At 32.1% G+C, this 19,724-nt stretch overlaps 1 protein-coding gene across 1 annotated transcript; it reads right to left on the bottom strand.

Annotated features, from left to right (window-relative positions):
* Positions 1 to 15,165: 15,165 nt before the first annotated feature.
* LOC134271059 (uncharacterized) lies at positions 15,166 to 18,411 on the bottom strand. Its single transcript, XM_062753318.1, has 2 exons — positions 18,201 to 18,411; positions 15,166 to 15,454 (listed from the first exon to the last, which is right to left on the bottom strand). The coding sequence occupies exons 1-2, from the start codon at positions 18,367 to 18,369 to the stop codon at positions 15,240 to 15,242; spliced, it is 384 nt and encodes a 127-aa protein (XP_062609302.1). The 5' UTR covers positions 18,370 to 18,411; the 3' UTR covers positions 15,166 to 15,239.
* Positions 18,412 to 19,724: the final 1,313 nt, after the last annotated feature.

Raw genomic sequence — 19,724 nt, 5'->3', positions numbered from 1 at the left:
CTGAAAGTTATTTTTCCTGAAATATATAACTTTTTAGTGATATATATTCTATCATGATTCAGTGCTTTTCATTTTTTGGGAGAATTGTCTGTTTGTTTGTTTTTCCTAGATTTAATTAAGTTTCAATAAAGATTTAAATTAGCTGAAAATATCAATTTTCCAAAACTTTCCGGTTGTTACTATGGCAACCAAAACATAAAGCAACCAAATCTTATAAATATATTTTTTGTGCCAAGTACTAGTAATGGGCATAGTATCATCAAAATCTGTGACTATGACAAAGAAGTTTAGGTGGTTACAGAGAATGGCTTTTAATATTTTAAAAAAATGCAGTTTTCGGCCAAGTAAAACAAAAAAAGAAAAATCATAAGAGTGAAGGCTTGATATATATTGATAATAGTTGAAGGTGTATGTACAGTAGTATGGCCAGTTCCGAATTTTGATCTGTTTAGAATTAATAATTCAAGCGCCAATAATTGATAAATCTAAAACTGTAAACATAAATTAATCCTAATGGTGTGAAGACCTTTTTAATGAGTGTTTGAATTATTTGAATTTTTGATTTTCTGTTATCAGTTTGTGTTCGGTATCGTTCTTTAAATAGTCACCAGACTTTTTACAATGCAACAAATCTGATTCACCGCAACGCGCATGTCTGCAGAAACCTCTGTAAAGATGTCAAATTTTATATGAAACAACATTCCAGGTATCAAAAGTAAGTTTTAATAAACACTAAAAGCTTGTTAAAAATAAATAATTAGAACACTGAAAGATATCGACATTAATACATATTTCATTTGACCAGTTTCGAATACTCCTTATAAACATTATAGGTTCCTTCTCCGTACTTTTCTTCAAAGTATAGGCGACTGTTATTTTACCTTCGCTTGTAAAGCAGGGGCTATATAGTAATGTGGGTGTCCGTCCGTTAAGCTATAGGTCCGTTCGTCTGTCTGCCTACCTGTACGTTTGTCTGTTATGCATTGGGGTACCCATCTCTTATCTGCAACTCTTCTTACACCACTGAATCAATTAAATGAGAATTTCACAGTCTTTGTAAGAAAGTGTCATTGTTCATCTCTTATTTTACTTTTTGATCTGACTCAAATTTTAGTTTTCCCATAGCAAAACATAAACACTGCCATTCTTTCTTTAAAATTGAAGGGTACCGTCTTTTATTTACTATTACTTCTATATACCACTGAATAAAATATAATGTTTTTTTTACAGATTCCTTATAACAAAGTGCCATTGTGCACCTCTTATTTGACTTTTTGATTTAACACTTCTTTCGGGTCTCCCAGAGCAAAACATGGACTTATAATTATAATTTTATGGGAGGCACGATTGTCATTTAGTGCTCTAAGTGCTCAAAGTACCTCTAGTCCATACTGATATCCAGCAATCCCATGTACTGCAGATTTTTGTAATAAGTTGGGACTTGGATGAGTCAGAATATGGAGTAAATAACTTTAACTGAAATGCACGAAGAATCTCTTAAGCAGCTTCAAAAAGGAAATGTGACTCAGTTGGGTATATGTATCAATATACATTAGTTTCATTTTCTAAATTAGTTTTTGTTGTCATCAATTTTATACCTTCTTTATCCAATATGGGAGTAGTGTTAACTCACATTATTTTCACAGAATACATTGATGGTCAAGCAAGCTCAAGAGAAGTCAAAGCTTGTTTCTATTGTAACAGATATTAGTAATGCACAATACTAGTTTTAAGGATGACAATATTTTTGAGACACACGTCTCATTTTATCTTAAAATGAAACATAGTAATGAAAATACTACAACTAACTAATACCAAGACACCCCCCTCCCCCCGAGAAATTATAATTCTTTTGTATATCAACCCTTAAGTCAGGATGGTTGAAAACTATTAGAAACTCGAAAACGTTTCCTCGATACTGCAAAAGTGTCTTCTACTCAAAAATAAATTAATGTTTAATTATTAAATTTAAGGTGTAATGCGTCATTTGATTGGATAAAAGATTTTATCAATTTTGTATACATAGCTTGCCTACGTCACAATGAATTAGGTAATTACTCCGCTTGATGTTACTTTTAAAATAAAGTATAATTGAAATCTTTCCGGAGGAAAAATTGTGTCATTGACAAAACTGAAATTAAATTATTAGGAATAAAGCTTATTTCAACATAAGTTATACGATATAACATAAATGAGTGTAGTTTACGCTTTTTTATAAACTGCTTCGCGGTTTATTAAGCGTAAACTGTCCCAAGTTATGTTATATCATATACATGTAACATAAGTTGAAATAAGCTTCATTCCTTCAATATCTTTTATATAAATAGTAATCCTAGCATTATTTACAGCCATTTTTATTTTGAGGAAATTCTTGTTAAGGATACATTGTTTATTCAGATCATATAACAGATGGTCAGAATTGAAGAGAAATACGTAATATACAGGTTTTAGAAAATAATTTTTCATAATCATGCAAGCGAGTTGTCTGTAAGAAATTAAAGCTAGAGTTTTAGTTTCGGAAAGAAACATACAGGATTCTCAAGTTTTACGAAATCAATGACGTTTTTTCTACCAATGCTTAATTATCATTTCAAGATAAAATCAAATCTGCTGAAGCATTATATTTTTAGTTGGCTTAAAAAATTAAAAAAATGTTTTAAACTGTCGTTTAAATGAGTAAGAAAGAAAATAATCTTCAAATCTTAGGCCTTTTAATGCGATTACCTATTGTATATATTCTTGACTCCTTTTGTCTTTTAAATCATTTTATCGAAATTCGATTTTTACCTTTTGTACATTTGTGGAAAAAGTACATATCTTCATGTTAATATATATATATTCTTACATATTCATTGCATGTATATAGAAAGCATAGTTAAATGGAGAGTTGTGTGATAAGAAGCATAATTATGCTTAAGCTTCAAACAACTTACTTGTACTAAAGAGTTTATTTTAGGAATGGGAATTTCTACTTTTTTGAGTTAAGCTATATATAGATATATAGATATATTTCAATAGTAATAGATAATGTATTTGATATTATTCTTTTTAAAATCACATATTGATTTCAATGGTTGAATTAATTTTTATCTTAGACGGTTTATCAAGTTCATGCGAGAGGGCTATTTTAAAGTTATCCCAAAAGGTTTTTGAAGCTATGAAAACTCACTTGACAAAACTAAGTCGCAAACTGCTATTGTATATTTCATTAAAGTTACTAATTATACGTATTTCATTGCTATTCAACTATAATTCTTTTTCAAATGTTATATTTACAAGTTTAAATATTTTTTGCAAAGAATAAATAAAATGAATGGATCTTTTATAAGAAAAAAACACACAATCCTGATATTGATGCATAACAGAATCAGTGGTAGATTTCTGTTAATTTGATCACTGGAGCAAAAGTTCATGGATTTTAAATTAGCAAACAAATATTTACAGTTATTCATCGAAATTAAGAACATAAAGCCAATTGTAACTAATTCTCTTCTAATAACTAACTTAAAGTATTACACTGTAATACAGACTCACAACTACCCTTTTCCTAAAAATTAAAACCATACGTACCATGATCCATTGTTGTTCAGATTCAACTGTTCATTTTGATAAAAGGAAGAAAAGGAAATTTCCGGCAAATCCATTAGGCGTGTGTCAGTTATATAAAAAAAGGTTGAGGTACATTGTCATTTTATAAATTCTAATGAAGGTTGGAATGGTTTTCCTTCTGATTTTTTTAATTTAGATTTTTTTCTCCTGCCTTCAGAATATGAAAATTACAACCAGGCACCAAACTGTATACATAAATATTAAATTATATATTTGAAAAGACGAATACTTTCAAACAAAACATATACATACTACTTCTGATCTAATGTAAATTTGGAAAATAAATAATACATCGTTAGAAACAGAAAAAAAATATTCAAACTATTTTTTAACAGACCTAGTAATAATTTTCGATTTGTCATAGATGGCCATGGAAAACATTCAGATTATTTTATCAACTTAACCATTATATCTTCACACAACGGCGCACTCTAATTTCTTCTCTTCTAAAGGTACAAAAAAAAAACAAAAAACGAACGTTTAATATATTATTTGTACAGCATTTTTTGTATGAGATTAAAGTCTGTAAATTGGCTTCTATTGAAAAGATTGCAGCTAACTCTTGTACTAAGAAATTAGACAATACATCATATGAAAATTAAGCAGTGATTTCTTCACACTAATCTTTTATATACTCAGTATTATATATACGTCTTTCATGATATTAATCGAAGAAACTACATGTATATATCTTACAGATTTTTATAAATCTTATTTTTGCCCATTTCTAAACAGTACCCATTTACAATTACCAGAAAACTCTGAAATTGAGGATAAACAGTAACATACAATCAATAGCAGACAAATCAAAGAGTTGTGGTCTCCTGCTGTCTTTGTAATTGTCGGTAAGATCTCATAATTTATAGAATATCGTGTCAAATATAAATGCCCTATCATATGTCATTCAAGAGTTATCACTTAAGTTATTATTATTTTTTTTATTAGGCCAAACATGAAGGTTCATAGTCTAAGGGTCAGAATCATAGCCTGATTAGAAATATCTCGTCAAAGGTTATGCTCATTTCAAATAAAAAAAAGCCCTATCTCTTTTCAATCAAATGTTATAAGGAAACAATAGCGTTTAAGAAAAGGAGGACAAACCTCAAGATCAAAGTCATGGAGTAAAAAATTATAGTGTCTTGTCACACGTACAAGCAATACACATGTTTAATATAAAAGTTCCATCTTTTTTATTCAAAAGATATGACCAAGGTCAAGGTTTTTGGGACAGACTTACAGACTGATAGACGGACTGACAAATGAGATTTAATGTGAACAGAAAGCATAGGCATATAACAATGAATTTGTATGACAATAAACTGTTTTATACACAATTTTCTTAAAGTTCATCATGGAATCGTAATCTTGTTCTAACGAATCTTTCATAAATTGTTCTAATATGGACTTTTCTTGAGGTAGAGTATTTTGTATTTTACACGCCATTTTAAATTTACGTATTTTACATGCTAAATATCAAAATAATAATATACTCACCGTCAATGGAAACGCAACACCCTAATTTTAGGATGAAAATTATGTACAGGTTATAACTATGTACCAAAAAAGTTAGGACATCTTTTACTTTGCCAAATCAGTTATTTAACGGTTGAATGATTTTCTTTCCATTACCGCAAGTTGCTTTACAGCCCTCATAACAGAATTCAAAATTTTCCATTTTTAATGAAATTTTAACAATATTTTGGGTTTCCAAGGTTTTGAAACTGTTAATCATAAGTATTGTTCTAAAAGGCCCGGAAAAAATCCTTCTTCCTTTACCAGATGTGATGCCTATTTTTCCTCGAAATGACTGATGGCAAGAAGGGGGATGTTTTATGAGTTATGTGTTACCTTCAAAGGTTTAATGATAACATAAAAAATGAATATATTTAGGTAAAAAGCAAATTTACAAAAAAAAAATAATGCTCCATTTAAACATTAAATGTTATTTTTAGACCTTAGAAAGAAACAAATACCCGTTAAATCTTAAAACATCCCCCCTTCCGACCATTTAATAAAAACGTACTAGTCCGCCATATACAACAAATGCAGCCCGATTTCTACCATGCATTAAGTTTATTAATGTCTTAATCTAAGCGAAATTAATATTCTTGGGCTTTTTTAATTACATATTTTTCAGATATTGCGGTCGAATTTTCTCTAACCTGGCGTAGTGTTGCAACTTTTTGACTTCCGGTCAAGAAACTGCCATTTATGCTATTGAAACACATGAACCTGATGGGTCGTTATATAGTGTATATTTGCATCTGCAGCTCTGTTTTTCTTTATTTTGAGAATTTCTAGCATTAGCAATGAAAATCTGTCATTTTGAGGAAAACTAGGCATCACATCTGGTTAAGAAAGAAGGATTTTTTCCCGGCCTTTTAGAACAATACTTATGATTAACACTTTCAAAGCCTTGGAAACCCTAAAAAATTTTAAAATTTTATTAAAAATGGAAAATTTTGATTTCTGTTAAGAGGGCTGTAAAGCAACTTGCGGTAATGGAAAGAAAATCATTCAACCGTTAAATAACTGATTTGGCAAAGTAAAAGATGTCCTAACTTTTTTGGTACATAGTTATAACCTGTACATAATTTTCATCCTAAAATTAGGGTGTTGCGTTTCCATTGACGATGGGTATACAATAAAAATGATTTTTTTTCTTAGTAGAATCCTATAACAATATGCTCCCATTGTACAACATAGTTCATTACAATATTTTTCTTGTGCCATCAACCTTTTACATTATCACTGTAAAACAAAAAAAAAAAGATGTTTTATATCTAAATTTTTATTTCAACGTACACTACTCTTTTTTGCATTTAGTCGTAAAGTTCATTTTTGTAAAGAGTTACAACATATTAATTATTCAGTTATTTATGACTAAATTCATTAAGACTTTTCTCTTTTTGTCTCCCGCTTTCACAGAAAGTGGGGGATATTAATTTGGGTCTGTCCATACGTCCATACATCTGTCCATACGGCTTATTCCTTCAATATACATGTTTACATTTAATAATTCTACAAATTCAGTCAGGGGGAATCTTACCCCTCCCCCCCCCCCCACCAACTGCTCATGGTCTTCTTTTTCCCTATGCAGTGGACACAAATTCTATGAATTAGCTTGTATTTCTAGAAATATTACACCAGTATAAAATATTTATTTACATAAAAGTTTCGGCTCAATATTTATTAATGTCAAAAATATTTAATTTTTTTGGACAACATATTTTTATAGAAAAATATGGGTAGCGGAATCAAATTGACATTTGATTTTGTGGCAAAATTTTGTGCTTGCCACCTTAATTCTTACATTATTCTGATTTTTTTTTTTGATTTTTCAAAAGGGATCTCCCTAGTTTGTTAATGTAGTCTATTTGTAATTTGTTGTTACCTTCGTCATTACAATATAAATGACAATATTCAACAAAGTAAGTCTTGAAGTGTTTTAAGGAGGTAACAATTAACAAAGCTGCAGGACCAACAGGGAACTGGTTTTCACACATTCTGTACAATAAAGGCATTTCCCTAGCATAAGGTAAATGGAGGGCATAAAAGGTATTTTTGACCTGAAAGACAATAAACACTCTGTTATAAGTTTTTTACAGACTGTCTGAAAGACAATTAAGACTCTGTTATAAGTTTTTACAGACCTTGTCTTGGTAAAAACACGACACTTAATATCAAAGAATATACAACCATTTTTTAAACTATATTTAGATAGACGACCCGTTTTTACTGATCAGAACATTGGAAAAGTCTTTTAATGTTTTAAATGTTTGCCTGGTCGATTAAATAAAAACAGGTTGCATAATTCGGGCATAATTAGAAGGATGTCCAAGCATGTCATTTTGGTATTAGTTTTACTCATCACTGAACATGCTTATCAACAGTGATACTTATTTATTATTAATTTAATCTATGAACAACAAAATTGTTTCAATAAATATGGACTAAATTTGATTTTAGGATTAATTTGATGAAGTTTCGAATTGTGTCTGAAACTGATAGGAACAACTTCTTGAGTTTGAATAAATACGAGGGACGTTCAATAACTAATGTCATCAGCTCGAAGACATACAATATAGAAATCATATGCCACTAAGTTTGACATTTTCTAATTAATGAATCTTTGATGAGTTATTAGCAGTTTATTTGACCACTTCTTATCACATTGATTCATTGTGAGAAGCTGGAAAACAAGGGTTACTCGGGACACTGCATTTAAAATGAATAGTCAAGACTCTGTTAACTAGAATGAAATTAAACGCTTCATTTTAAAACATGTTAAGAATCCTAAAGATATATTGAGATGTGTGAAATTTACAGTTACCAATGTCTGTTTCAAACACATGAGCAGGTGGATTTCAAGGAATAAAAATGATATCATGGGTATCAAAATGGGTACCGTCCATGGCGACAAGGACTTACAACAACCAATGTATACATGTATTTGCGAAAGTAAACACATTATCGCCGAGTATGTTTGATTGACATTAAGACACATTGCAAATTTTGATAGACATAATCTTGGGGGTGGTTTACACTGTTTTAAAGAAACATTTTAAAGTAAAAAAGTTTAATACTCAAAGGTCACCATATATTTTGAATATTGAGTGAAAATGACAGCGTGTAGGAATATCTAAACAATTATTTCTTTTTAAATAAAGAACTGTACTTATCCATATTTGTCTGAAATTCAACCAGATAATGAAACTTGAATCCATTTTGTTTTAAACTATCAAAACAAATTTACAATGAAATACACTTGACAAAACAGCGATGGTCTGAAAAGAGCAAAGAATGGCAAGAACACACAAAAACAATTTTATATGCTAATTTCTTAAATATTAGTGGTTTTGTTGTTCAAATTCTTATTTGGTGAGTAATCTATATTTCTGAGAGAGTCTAGAAAGAAAGTGTTTTGGAAAAAAGTCAAAGGTTTATGATTTGAAGGAGCCAAAATGAGAAATTCATTACATTGATTTTCTTCATGACAGAGTCCAAACCCACAGGCCATGAAGAGTAAAGGAGTTCTGCCGGGATAAAAAGAAGTTAATGTTTTGTCACACCGACAATATTGGCCAGCACTTTCAACATTTGATTTGTTTCATTTCCGAAACTTGAAAAAAATACCATTCAGGAAAAAAGTACAGGAAATCATAGGATCTCTCATATTCCAGTGTACGACATGTCATGCTCAAAAAATGTGCTCTAATAACAATTAGACATGGAATAGATATGTTACAGACACGTATTTTCATTTTAAGAGAATGTTTTAGCTAAATCATTAAAACTAAATCATTGAGAAGCGTTTTTTGATTTTTTTTTCTAGCACCGATGACATTATTTTTTGAACGTTCCTCGTACTTTTTTGGGAGTTGAACTATGTTCAATCTCCCATGGTCATCACGCATTTAACATGCGCAGTAATTTGTGTTGATTACATAGAGCCGAAAGCGAGGCTACTGTGTCGCCCGATTTACTTCGATGATGTTCAACAGAAACATGCATAAACATCCGCCACAAATAGTTCATGTCATTTTCTCCTGAATTGATCTACTAATTTTCATAATTTGAAATGTAAGTAAATGTAATGATAAAGTAATCTTATTTTGAAAATTAGATTTCGTTCAAAAGTAAAACTAAATTAAAAAGAACCTCAAAAGTTTCTCGTAATGGAACTCATTTCTAGTGTAGCGCCATACACTGAAAGAGATACGAACGACAACTCTATATACTGACGGTAAGCGGTAAATCTAGTCTTCCCGAGGCCCGATGGTCCCGGATTTTTAGCAATTTCTTTTTTACCGGTGCACAGAATTTATTCAAACTTTTCATGAACATTTTCTTGGTTTAAGTGAATTCATTAGTGCATAAAAACTTAAGGAAACATGCGTATTTATTACTAAATCAGCAGTATCACCTGCCAAAAGCGGTAAATCTAGCACTCTGTTATAAATGTTAAAACCAAAAATGGACACCGATGAAATGAAGTATATATTTTTTTTAATAAAAGGAAAACCTCATTTACATACCAGATAATTTGTACGCACAGAAACTCTAACATATACCACTGTTTTTGTGTTTGGTCATTAAATATTTGTTTTTAACTTGGTATTGCTTTTTTCTTCACAATATTTAGAAAGATTAAGTTCTGACGTACTCCATGTTAAATGTTCGTGTAATTGAAATACATTTATATTCACAGAGAAGTTTTATATAACAAACATGTTAGCTCTTAAAAGGATGCAGTGAGAAACTGAAATTTTCATAACACATTGGAAAAGATGCCAAGGGAAAATATATTACAAATTTGAAGACTGAGCAGTGAATTATATAAATGACCAACCGCCTCTGATATGAATATTATGGCAGTGTCTGTGTTTTGCAATAGGAAACCCTTGAATGAAAAAAGTAATAAAAGGTGCACAACAGCTATATGTAATAAATATTCTACGAAAATTTCGTTCAGTGGTGTAAGAGAAGTTGCGGATAAAAGATGGGTATACCTAAAGCGTAACAAACAGATGGACGGAAATCCCGATTAATAAATACCCTCCCGCTTTTCAAGCAAGGGGTATGAAAAGGACTAATATAGGCAGGCAAGCATTATGGCTCATGCATTTTTTTGCTATTCAATGTCTCTGAATGTCTTTCTCAAGATTGTTGCAACTCAAAAAATCTGAAACAGTTGTCTGTATTTGAAATAATAATATTGTTCACTCAATTAACCTCCCGATCAAAGATTTTATTTTACACCATGTTCAACTCCCATGAGTGCTTTCAGTACTTTGATTTCATAAAGGTGCGACTTCATTCTGCGTTATCTTAGTAGATCAAGAAATAAAGGACAAAGGTCTACTTAACTCTTTTACTGCAAATAAAAAAAATTCAAATAATTTTCTCAAAATTGAAATAAAGGTTTTAAAAGTTTTGATATTGGAAAACTATAAGGTAAATCAAGAACGATGTTTTTGTTTAATATTTACTGATTGATAGAAAATATGAAATGTTTCATATGTTTTGGTACAGATGATACGATCAGACTTTTGTCAAAATTCTTGAGAATAACAATTTTTGTAATTTTTTTTTTTAATAATTAAAATAAATAGCTTTAATCAAGTAGATGCATGTATTAATTTTTCTCTCATAATTTCATAATAATTGGATTTCAAGGGACAAAAATCATATAAATTAAAAAGAGATAGATGCAGATGTGTTATGAACATAGAAAGTTTACTTTTGTAAACATATATTAGGAATTTGTTATCTGCATCATTTGCTTCCAAAATTGGTATAAGATTATGTACCAATTCAGGCATTCATTTTTTTTATTTGAGTCATCTGTCCTTAAATGAATTTATTCTTTTAAACTGTATGTGATAGGACTCTAAAAAGCTGACTAATAATTGCATCTCATTATATGACAAAAATACATGTAATTGATTAAAAATAGGGCCGTAATTTACACAGGAATTTACAACTTAGTGTAAAATCACAATAAAGATCCAATCCTAAATATGCAAACTTCATAAATTGAAGAGAAAATAAATTAGATATTAAGATGTAGAAGAATTATGAAGCTTAAAACAATTTAAAATAAAACTTGGGATCAAAGGTAAAGCACCAATTATTGGGTCAGATGCCTGTATGGAATAAGCATCCCCTGGCAACCGGACAACCGGTAAAAGAGTTTTTTTTTTGCCATGATCAGTGAAACTGAAAATTCTGTAGACATGCGTATCAGCGTAAAAATAATGGCCTTATATATATTGTATGTAAAGCGAAATTTGACTTTATAAGAGCCTGTTGATATCTCTTTGTATTATTTGCGAAAAGTAAAAAAAAAGAAGATCGCTCAAAGACAAGTGTTTAAACCATATGATGAAACGTATGGAGATAGTGAACAGTCTTTAAGCTGACACCATTTGCTTTTAGATAAATATAATAAAAAAAAAGAAGATCGCTCAAAGACAAGTGTTTAAACCATATGATGAAACATATGGAGATAGTGAACAGTCTTTAAGCTGACACCATTTGCTTTTAGATAAATGTGCTACTTATAACGTGAAAAGAAAGAAAAAGCTAAAATTGTAATGTTGAAGGAAATTCTAAATAGTAAATAAGTATATTACTGTAAAACGAGAAAATTTGGCGCATACGTATTTTAGCGCAAACGCAAGTGGGAATGCATTGGCGCAAATAAATTTTAGCGCTTGCACTTGTCAGTAAAATGTATAAATGTGATGTTTTGTTTTATCTTATCCACACCCGGATTCAACTTTTTGGTTAGTCAAGCACGGAAACATTATTGCTCCCATATATCAGTAAACATTCGTTAACTTTACCTCGGCACGTGTTGCTATCACATGGACGTGGTAAAATGTTAAAATTTATTTTATTTCTATTTTCAATTAAAAGAAATGGAGTATTTTTTTCATTTAAATCATATTAAAACAATGCATGCATCGACAGAAAATTACTTAGATAAAACGATAATCCTAATCAGGTATTGTCTGCAAGCTCAATTGCCATGCTTGATTGCATTGTTTACCTCGAGGCGATAGATGATTGACACGCCGAGAAGCCAAATTTGGAAGGTGCTAATGATAATAATCGGGTAACAACTACCGAGGTAACAATAGTTTAATTAAATTATAATTTGGTAGAACTTTCTGTCTTCCGAACATATGCAGTGCTAGTGTGTATATATAAAATTCTTCGACATTACCACTTCGCGCGTTCCGGTTTACATGTACATGTATTTATGTAAAAGCTTTGAACACACACACAAAATGATATTTAGACATCCTTTAGCGCACAATAAATTTTAGCGCTCAGGAGCTTTTGCGCCAAAGGCGCTAAAATTAGTAGTGCGGCAAATATTCTCGTTTTACAGTATCATCTGCCGGTTTTTGCCCAATCGTCTAGTTGTAAGAGTGCAAGAGTATTCGGCAGTAGCTGTTCCCTCCTTGCCCTCTAAGTTGTCAAGAACAAAGATGTCACATTATCCACTGTTTCTGTCCTGGATGTCCATTTATGTGGAAGGGAACATTTTGTAATCAAAGTATGCTACTGTAGTTTAAAATCATATCGTGATTGCGAGAGTCTGTCTGCTAACAATTTATATTGTTAAGAATTATATACAACAGAGGCAACATGTTGTGAACATTTGGACTCGTTTATAAACTTAAAATGGCTATAACAGATATATAGCAATAACAGCTGTAAAAAGGTGTCGCCAAAATAAAGTGATCTACAGTTTAATGATTTACCAAAGAACGAATCTTTTTTCACTTCATACAAATTTGGAAAATTGTTTTTATGATATTTAATAATCAGAACACATGTCTTAGGATAAAGACATTTTATTTTATTTACTTAGATATTTTTTATTTTATTGTAGCTTGTAAAGATGGTTACTTTGGTGTAAATTGTATGAATGCTTGCTCACAAAACTGTTCTCATACGCAGGACGAACAGGTGCTCCAAACTGCAATAAAGGTTAGATTTCTTGTATTCATATTAGTTTTTTTTTATTTTAAATATTAATTTTATAAGTAAGTAGGAATCATTTTGATGAAATATGGTCGATTTGGACCAAGTGGTTGATTTGCTTCGTTCCCTAACCAGACGAAAAAGATCCCATGGAAGAAGAAATTTCGTATACATCAGACATGGTGTCTCTCTACACAGCACACTAAAAAGTTCTGATTCGTAGGTATTTTTCTGCAGTAAGAGTGATCTGCCCTTAGAACTACACTCTAAAAAATTAAAATTTACGATATATTACTCAATTTGTAATTAATTTTAGTATTCTTAACATTTTAAAAGGCCAAGATAAATTAATTGTATATGTCATTTGCATGTATTTTCTCTATTGAAGTAATTAATAGTGATTTCTATTCAGTGATACTGTGTTGTCTTTAAACATTTTTCCCGGGGGTAAATGCCACGCTCCATACAATGAAAATTAAATAAATAACCTCAATATTAACTCCTTTATACAATATATTTTTCTCAAAGTCTAAAAAAAATTTTCACTTGTGTAGAGAGGGTACTTTAATTGAATAAACCAAGCTGTATCAATAAAGAATACAAAGTAGTCAATCCTTTTTAAAATTGATCAAATTTAAAAAATCAATATATTTTTATATATGATAACTTTGATGTACCTACATGTTTTTAGAATGCCCATCGCGTTATGGAGCAAACTGTTCTTTTAATTTAGAATATTTTCAAATTATAATTATTTTATCGACATTTGCGACAGATAGAGCAGAAATTGTCCAAGAGGATGTCAGGACGGTTACAATGGAGAGACAAACAAAATAACACTGGTAAGTTTTAATTAATATCTTATAAATAACCTTTTCACAAATATTCTGAAATAAAAGATTTCTGAAACAGACAATTACATAATGTACAGCAATAAAGTGCGTTATATGCTGTTCGAAAGAGAATGATAAACCAATTATTCCTCTGCTTTTCCACTGATATAAGATTTATTTCAATATCGATAGAGAGGCCTTGATTTTAGTATGTTATTGAACAAAATTTAATCTCCTCTCGAAAGTTTGACTTATTTGTTATTATTTTAACTTAGCGAATAAACGTAGTAAACAAAACATTTAAAAAATCTTGCATTAATAAGGAACCAGAGTCATGATTTTTCATTTCATAGAATGTGAACAAAGAAATGAAAACGATTTGCATTTCGAAAAAATGTATTGTTGATTGAATCCAAAACGTTGTCTCAATATTTCATTCTAGCTTGTTTAATGTTTAAAGTTACTACATATCAAAAAATGTATACTACATTTTTCTTTCAAATAGATTATGTAGGTGCGAATTAAAAGCAAACTTTGGATTCTGATTACCAAATGGTTGGATCGTACGTCTCACTCGAACTGAATTTTGTTTTGATTGGAGTAACCTTTCTTTTAATAAGGTATGCAGGTAAGGTATGTTTCCTTCATCCCAAATGATAATATTGCATTACTGTACACATAGGGCTCGAGATTTAAGGATTAGGAAAATGTTGTGACAAGAAATATATATGGAATAGATTATTACTAAATTCAGCTAAATACATTTATATAATATCATTTAACCTGAGAGAGAGAGAGAGAGAGAGAGAGAGAGAGAGAGAGAGAGAGAGGGTAAGAAATTATCACGTTTTTATGCATATTCAGTTAATATAAATAATTTTTCATGTATATATTTGAAAAAAATTCTGTAACCCTCTTGTCCAGCAGGATGGATCTCAATTAGCAACAAGCAACATAAATGTTTTAATATAGTTTTTCCATAGCTATATACATGTCATTCAATAATAAAAGGAAAAAATATACTATCAGTTTGTTCATATCCATTATATTTTTCTTGCCTCTCTATTTCTGCACAATAGTGAGCCTCAATCTTATCATCTTCTTAACAATTGTATACTTTTCACACCCAAACGATTTTATTTGAATCTATTACATGGACTACTTAGACTTAACAGGGATTTTTAAAAGAAATAAAAACGAAATGAGAACTAGATTCGTTCCATGACAGTTGCGTCTTTAGTTTCATTCACTTCAGTGATGTCTACAGTTTCTGTTACATCAGTGTGGTATTCATTTTCAGTCACATAAGTAGTCTTTAGTGTCAGTCATTTCCGTGGTGTCCCCAGTTTTGGTAACCTCGGTGGTGTCTTTAGTTTCAGCCTCATCAGTAGTGTCTCCAGTTTCAGTCACTTGAGTGGCGCCCTCAGTTTCACTTATCTTTGTGGTGCTCGCTGATTTGGTCCCCGGGAAATCCTTTTCAATTGCTTTCTCCTTGATTGTATCCTTGTCATCTTAAAGAAAGAAATATTATAAAAATGTTTATTGGTCCTTATTTACTATAACACTTTAATTTTTTTTTCTTTCAATACATTTTACAACAAGAAATATGTCCATAGGAAAGAATGCCCCGATGACGATATATTAGTAAAGCAACATGAAAATTTGTGTGTGTATAAAATTTGATCAGTTTGGTTCAGGTAGGGCTTATAGTTACTAGGGAATAAAAATGTAGGTCCGATCCAGCATTCGAAGCAAGTCTGGTAGTGTCCATCTCTAGATGCATCATCCATGCAAGTTTGATTCAGGCAGGGCTCATAGCTACTTGGGAATGAAAATATAGGTCAGATCCAGCATCCGAAGCAAGTCTGGTAGTGTCCATCCCAAGATGCATCACCCATGCAAGTTTAGTTCAGATAGGACTTATAGTTACTTGTGCATGAAAATATAGGTCAGATCCAGCATCCGAAGCAAGTCTGGCAGTGTTCATCCCTAGATGCATCATCCATGCTAGTTTGGTTCAGGTAGGGCTTATAGCTAGCATCATCCATGCTATTTGGTTCAGTTACGGCTGATAGTTACTTGGGAATGAAAATGTAGGTCAGATCCAGCATCCGATGCAAGTCTGGTAGTGTCCATCTCTAGATGCATTATCCATGCAAGTTTGGTCCGAATAGGGCTTAAAGTTCCTTAGGAATGGACTTGTTCCAAAAACTTTAACCTTGTCACTCATCTGGAAAATATAGGTCAGATCCAGTATCCGAAGCAAGTCTGGTAGTGATCAACCCTAGATGCATCATCCATGAAAGTTTGGTTTGGGTAGGGCTTATAGTTACTTGGAAATGGACCTGCTCCAAAAACAATAACCTGGTCACTCATCTGGAAAATGTAGGTCAGATCCAGCATCCGAAGCAAGTCTGGTAGTGTCCATCCTTAGATGCATTATCCGTGCAAGTTTGTATCAACATGTGAAGTTTGATGACACCATCTTGAATGGTATGTTTAAAACTGAGCGAAACACTAATTTAAGACAAGCTAATTCAGAGAATTTGTGTCCCCCGCTTAGGGAAAAAGTAAACCATGCGCAGGGGGTGGGGGGTTGGATCCCCTTAACTGAATTTGTAGAATTATTAAATGTATACTAAAGCAAATAAAATATGCCAATATGGATATAAAGGTTTGATTGATTATTCTTTTTTATGTGTGTAGATGATTCTTTTAATATGGAATATTTATCACACTGTAATGATGATTTTATGTGTTTGTACAAGCCAGACCTCATTAATTTTTCATTTCACATGCTGAATACTATCATTTAGTAAAAAAAAAGTATTTCGAAAAAAAAATTGGATTTCCCGGGATTCGAACCCTGGTCCTCTCTCATGTTAAGCGAGAGACATACCACTACACCACGGAGCCGCGATATCATGGCGAAATTATATACAAACATTAAGTCACATACATGTATACTCGTATATTCACGTTCGATATAGTGTCAAAATTTAACACAATGCATGTTGTCTAATTTAACCTTTATTAAACAGTTCTAATAGATGTAATAAGAATATAAAGTCCGCCGAGAACCTGTTTTTTTTATACGTAACAACTCTCCTTCATGCCCCTGTGCTAAAAATAGCGACATGTACTAATAAAACGAACGGGGCGGGACACTTTGAGAGAGGTGAGAGAGGTCCTAGGGACTTTTGGTATAAAATTACATAGCAAAAGCTCAACATCCTCTTGATTGATTGATTGATTGTATATTGTTTAACGTCCCTCTCGAGAATTTTTTTTTACTCATATGGAGACGCCACCACTTGCCGGTGGAGAGCTACAAATTTTGACCTATGCTCGGCACTCAGGGCCTTTGAGCAGTGAGGGATCTTTTTCGTGCCAGCACCTTCTGCGACACGGGGCCTCGGTTTATACGGTCTCATCCGAAGGACCGGTCTTCACGTCCCGCAGTGGGATTCGAACCCGCGACGTAAAACATCCTCTTGAAATATCGTCCGAAAACGATAGTGTTACACACAAACAGAATGTATACATTTATGACCTTGACCTTTGACCTTTTGACCTCAAAATCAATAGGGGTCTTTTTTAGTCCATAGAGAGTTGCTATGCGCAGTTTCATTGCAAAAGCTCAAAGGGTTCTCGAGATATCGTGTGGAAACAAAAGCGTTACAGACAGACAGAAAGATGGACGGACGGACGGACAGACCCAAATAAATATCCCCCACTTTTCAAGCGGGGGACAAAAAGTGAGGTCAAGGTCAATGGAAAAGTCAAGGTCAAAAAATGTTGATGCAGTTGCATATCCTCATCAATATCTATCATCATATAAAGTTTGATGAAAATATCTTGGATAGTTTCTTTGAAAGTCAGCTTTGAACAGAGCTAAACGCAAAGTGTGACGGAAGGACGGAAGGACAGAAGGACGGAAGGACGGAACACGGACATGACAAACACTATATGCCCCGGCCATTTCATGGCAGGGCATAAAAATTCTACCAAGCGATTTATTGACTTAGATGACGTTGTAGTATCTATTCCTAATTTCTAATTTTGATATCAAATTGCACATAATTTGTCAATCTATTTCAGTTGTTTTTTTTATATAACACACTAGTATGCAAATATTCATATTCATACTTTGGATATCTTTTATCATAAGTGATTGATTGATTAGATACACAAATAAAATGAACCATGACAAAAAATGTTTTATTGTTTATACTCATCATTATTCAACCCCCCTACCTTGCGGTGTGTTTTCCTTCTCTATGTATTTAAACACGGACAGAGTGTTGTCGTCCAAAGATCCAACCCAAAGATCATTTTTGAAATGGTAACTCAAACCTCGAAACTCAGTTATTCCATCCTCAGTCGTCAGTAAATATTGAAGAAAATACCCATCCTTATCCAGCATGCGGACAGTGTAGGTGGACGTATCACAAATAAGGATATGTAACAGAGAGTTTGTGCAAATGCTCCTGGAGAAAGTTCTTCATGTCGATTATCTGGGTAGCAGAAGCGAATCTCTCCCTCCCGATCCTTCACTACCACACGATTCTAATCCGACTCTATGACATCTCCATTAAGATTCTCTGCTATATACACAGGATATGTGAAGAGTTTCCTTCCAGTCCATGTGTACTGGATGGTTTGGGTCTCTTGACCTTTCACGTTATAACGAGCTATCCTTGCTCCCCTTTCTTCTGCAGGGCCAGGAACTCTTTTTAACATTCCAACCAACAGATCTCCAGAAATGCGAGATAAACAAACACACCGAGGGCTCCATGACTCTGATGATTTTATGAATGGAATCTTTGTTTTATTATGTGCAGAAAGCTTGTTGATGTTATAGTTCTCGTCAATATAAATGAGATCACCGTCCTGGGTGACTGAATGATTACCTCTAGTGTTATCTATATCTGTTAGACAATCTAACGTTTCTCCTAATTCGTCTGTTAATATAAGATTTCTAGATGATTCAGTTACCCAAGCACGGTCTGCATCCACACAAAAATGTGATATCCTTTTTTAATACCTTTAACGCTGAAAGATTTCTGAAGCACCGCTTTAGACAGCATCTCATTGACAAGAAACATTCATTAAGATACTTTTATTTGAAGATTGGACGTCATTAAGAATACGAAAACATCATCTCAGTTCAATGTTATATATTCATGAAAAACACTAGTCTTTTTTCAAGAGGCAAAGTTTATTTTCATCTCTATTGGAATAAAAGATAAAAAAAAACTAAAAAAAGAAAAAGAAAAACAAAACAAAAGAAATATGCAACATAATCATCGTACGAGGGCTGATAAAAAAGTTCGCAAACTAATTCTCTATCTACCTAACTACAGTTCTGACAAGAATGAAATTTGTCACAAATATAGCCCTAAACATGTGCTTTATGCAGTATGAGTCATGTTGAAATGTGCGTCATAATTATGACGTCATGATGTTAAAATGACGTCAATATAGAGGCGACTGCGACGAAAATGGATGAGTCAATCGTACTTGAACAAAGAACTATAATAAAATTTTATGTAAAACTAGGTAAATCCTTCACGGACATATACGATGATTTACATAAAGTTTATGGGGAATGTGGGCTTTCAAAAGGTACAATAAGTAAGTGGATGAAACGTTATATTGAGGGAAGGGAGACGGTGAAAGATGATGATAGATCTGGGTGCCCGCTGAAGGTAAGTACCAAGATAAACGTGTCTGAGGTTGAACAATATGTAATGAAAGATTGAAGAGTTACGATTAGGG

Source organism: Saccostrea cucullata, unplaced genomic scaffold (assembly GCF_032062105.1).
Source record: "Saccostrea cucullata isolate Sc308-1 unplaced genomic scaffold, CSIRO_AGI_Scuc_v1 ctg2035, whole genome shotgun sequence".
NCBI lineage: Eukaryota > Metazoa > Mollusca > Bivalvia > Ostreida > Ostreidae > Saccostrea > Saccostrea cuccullata.
The sequence above is the reverse complement of the archived record's forward strand: the minus strand, read 5'-3'. Positions and strand labels throughout refer to the sequence as shown.

Coding starts and splice junctions, on each gene's coding strand:
- LOC134271059 (XM_062753318.1), bottom strand. CDS start 18,369: ATGCTGGATAAGGATGGGTATTTTCTTCAATATTTACTGACGACTGAG. Junction 15,455..18,200: donor GAAGGAAAACACACCGCAAG/GTAGGGGGGTTG, acceptor TCTTTCTTTAAG/ATGACAAGGATACAATCAAG.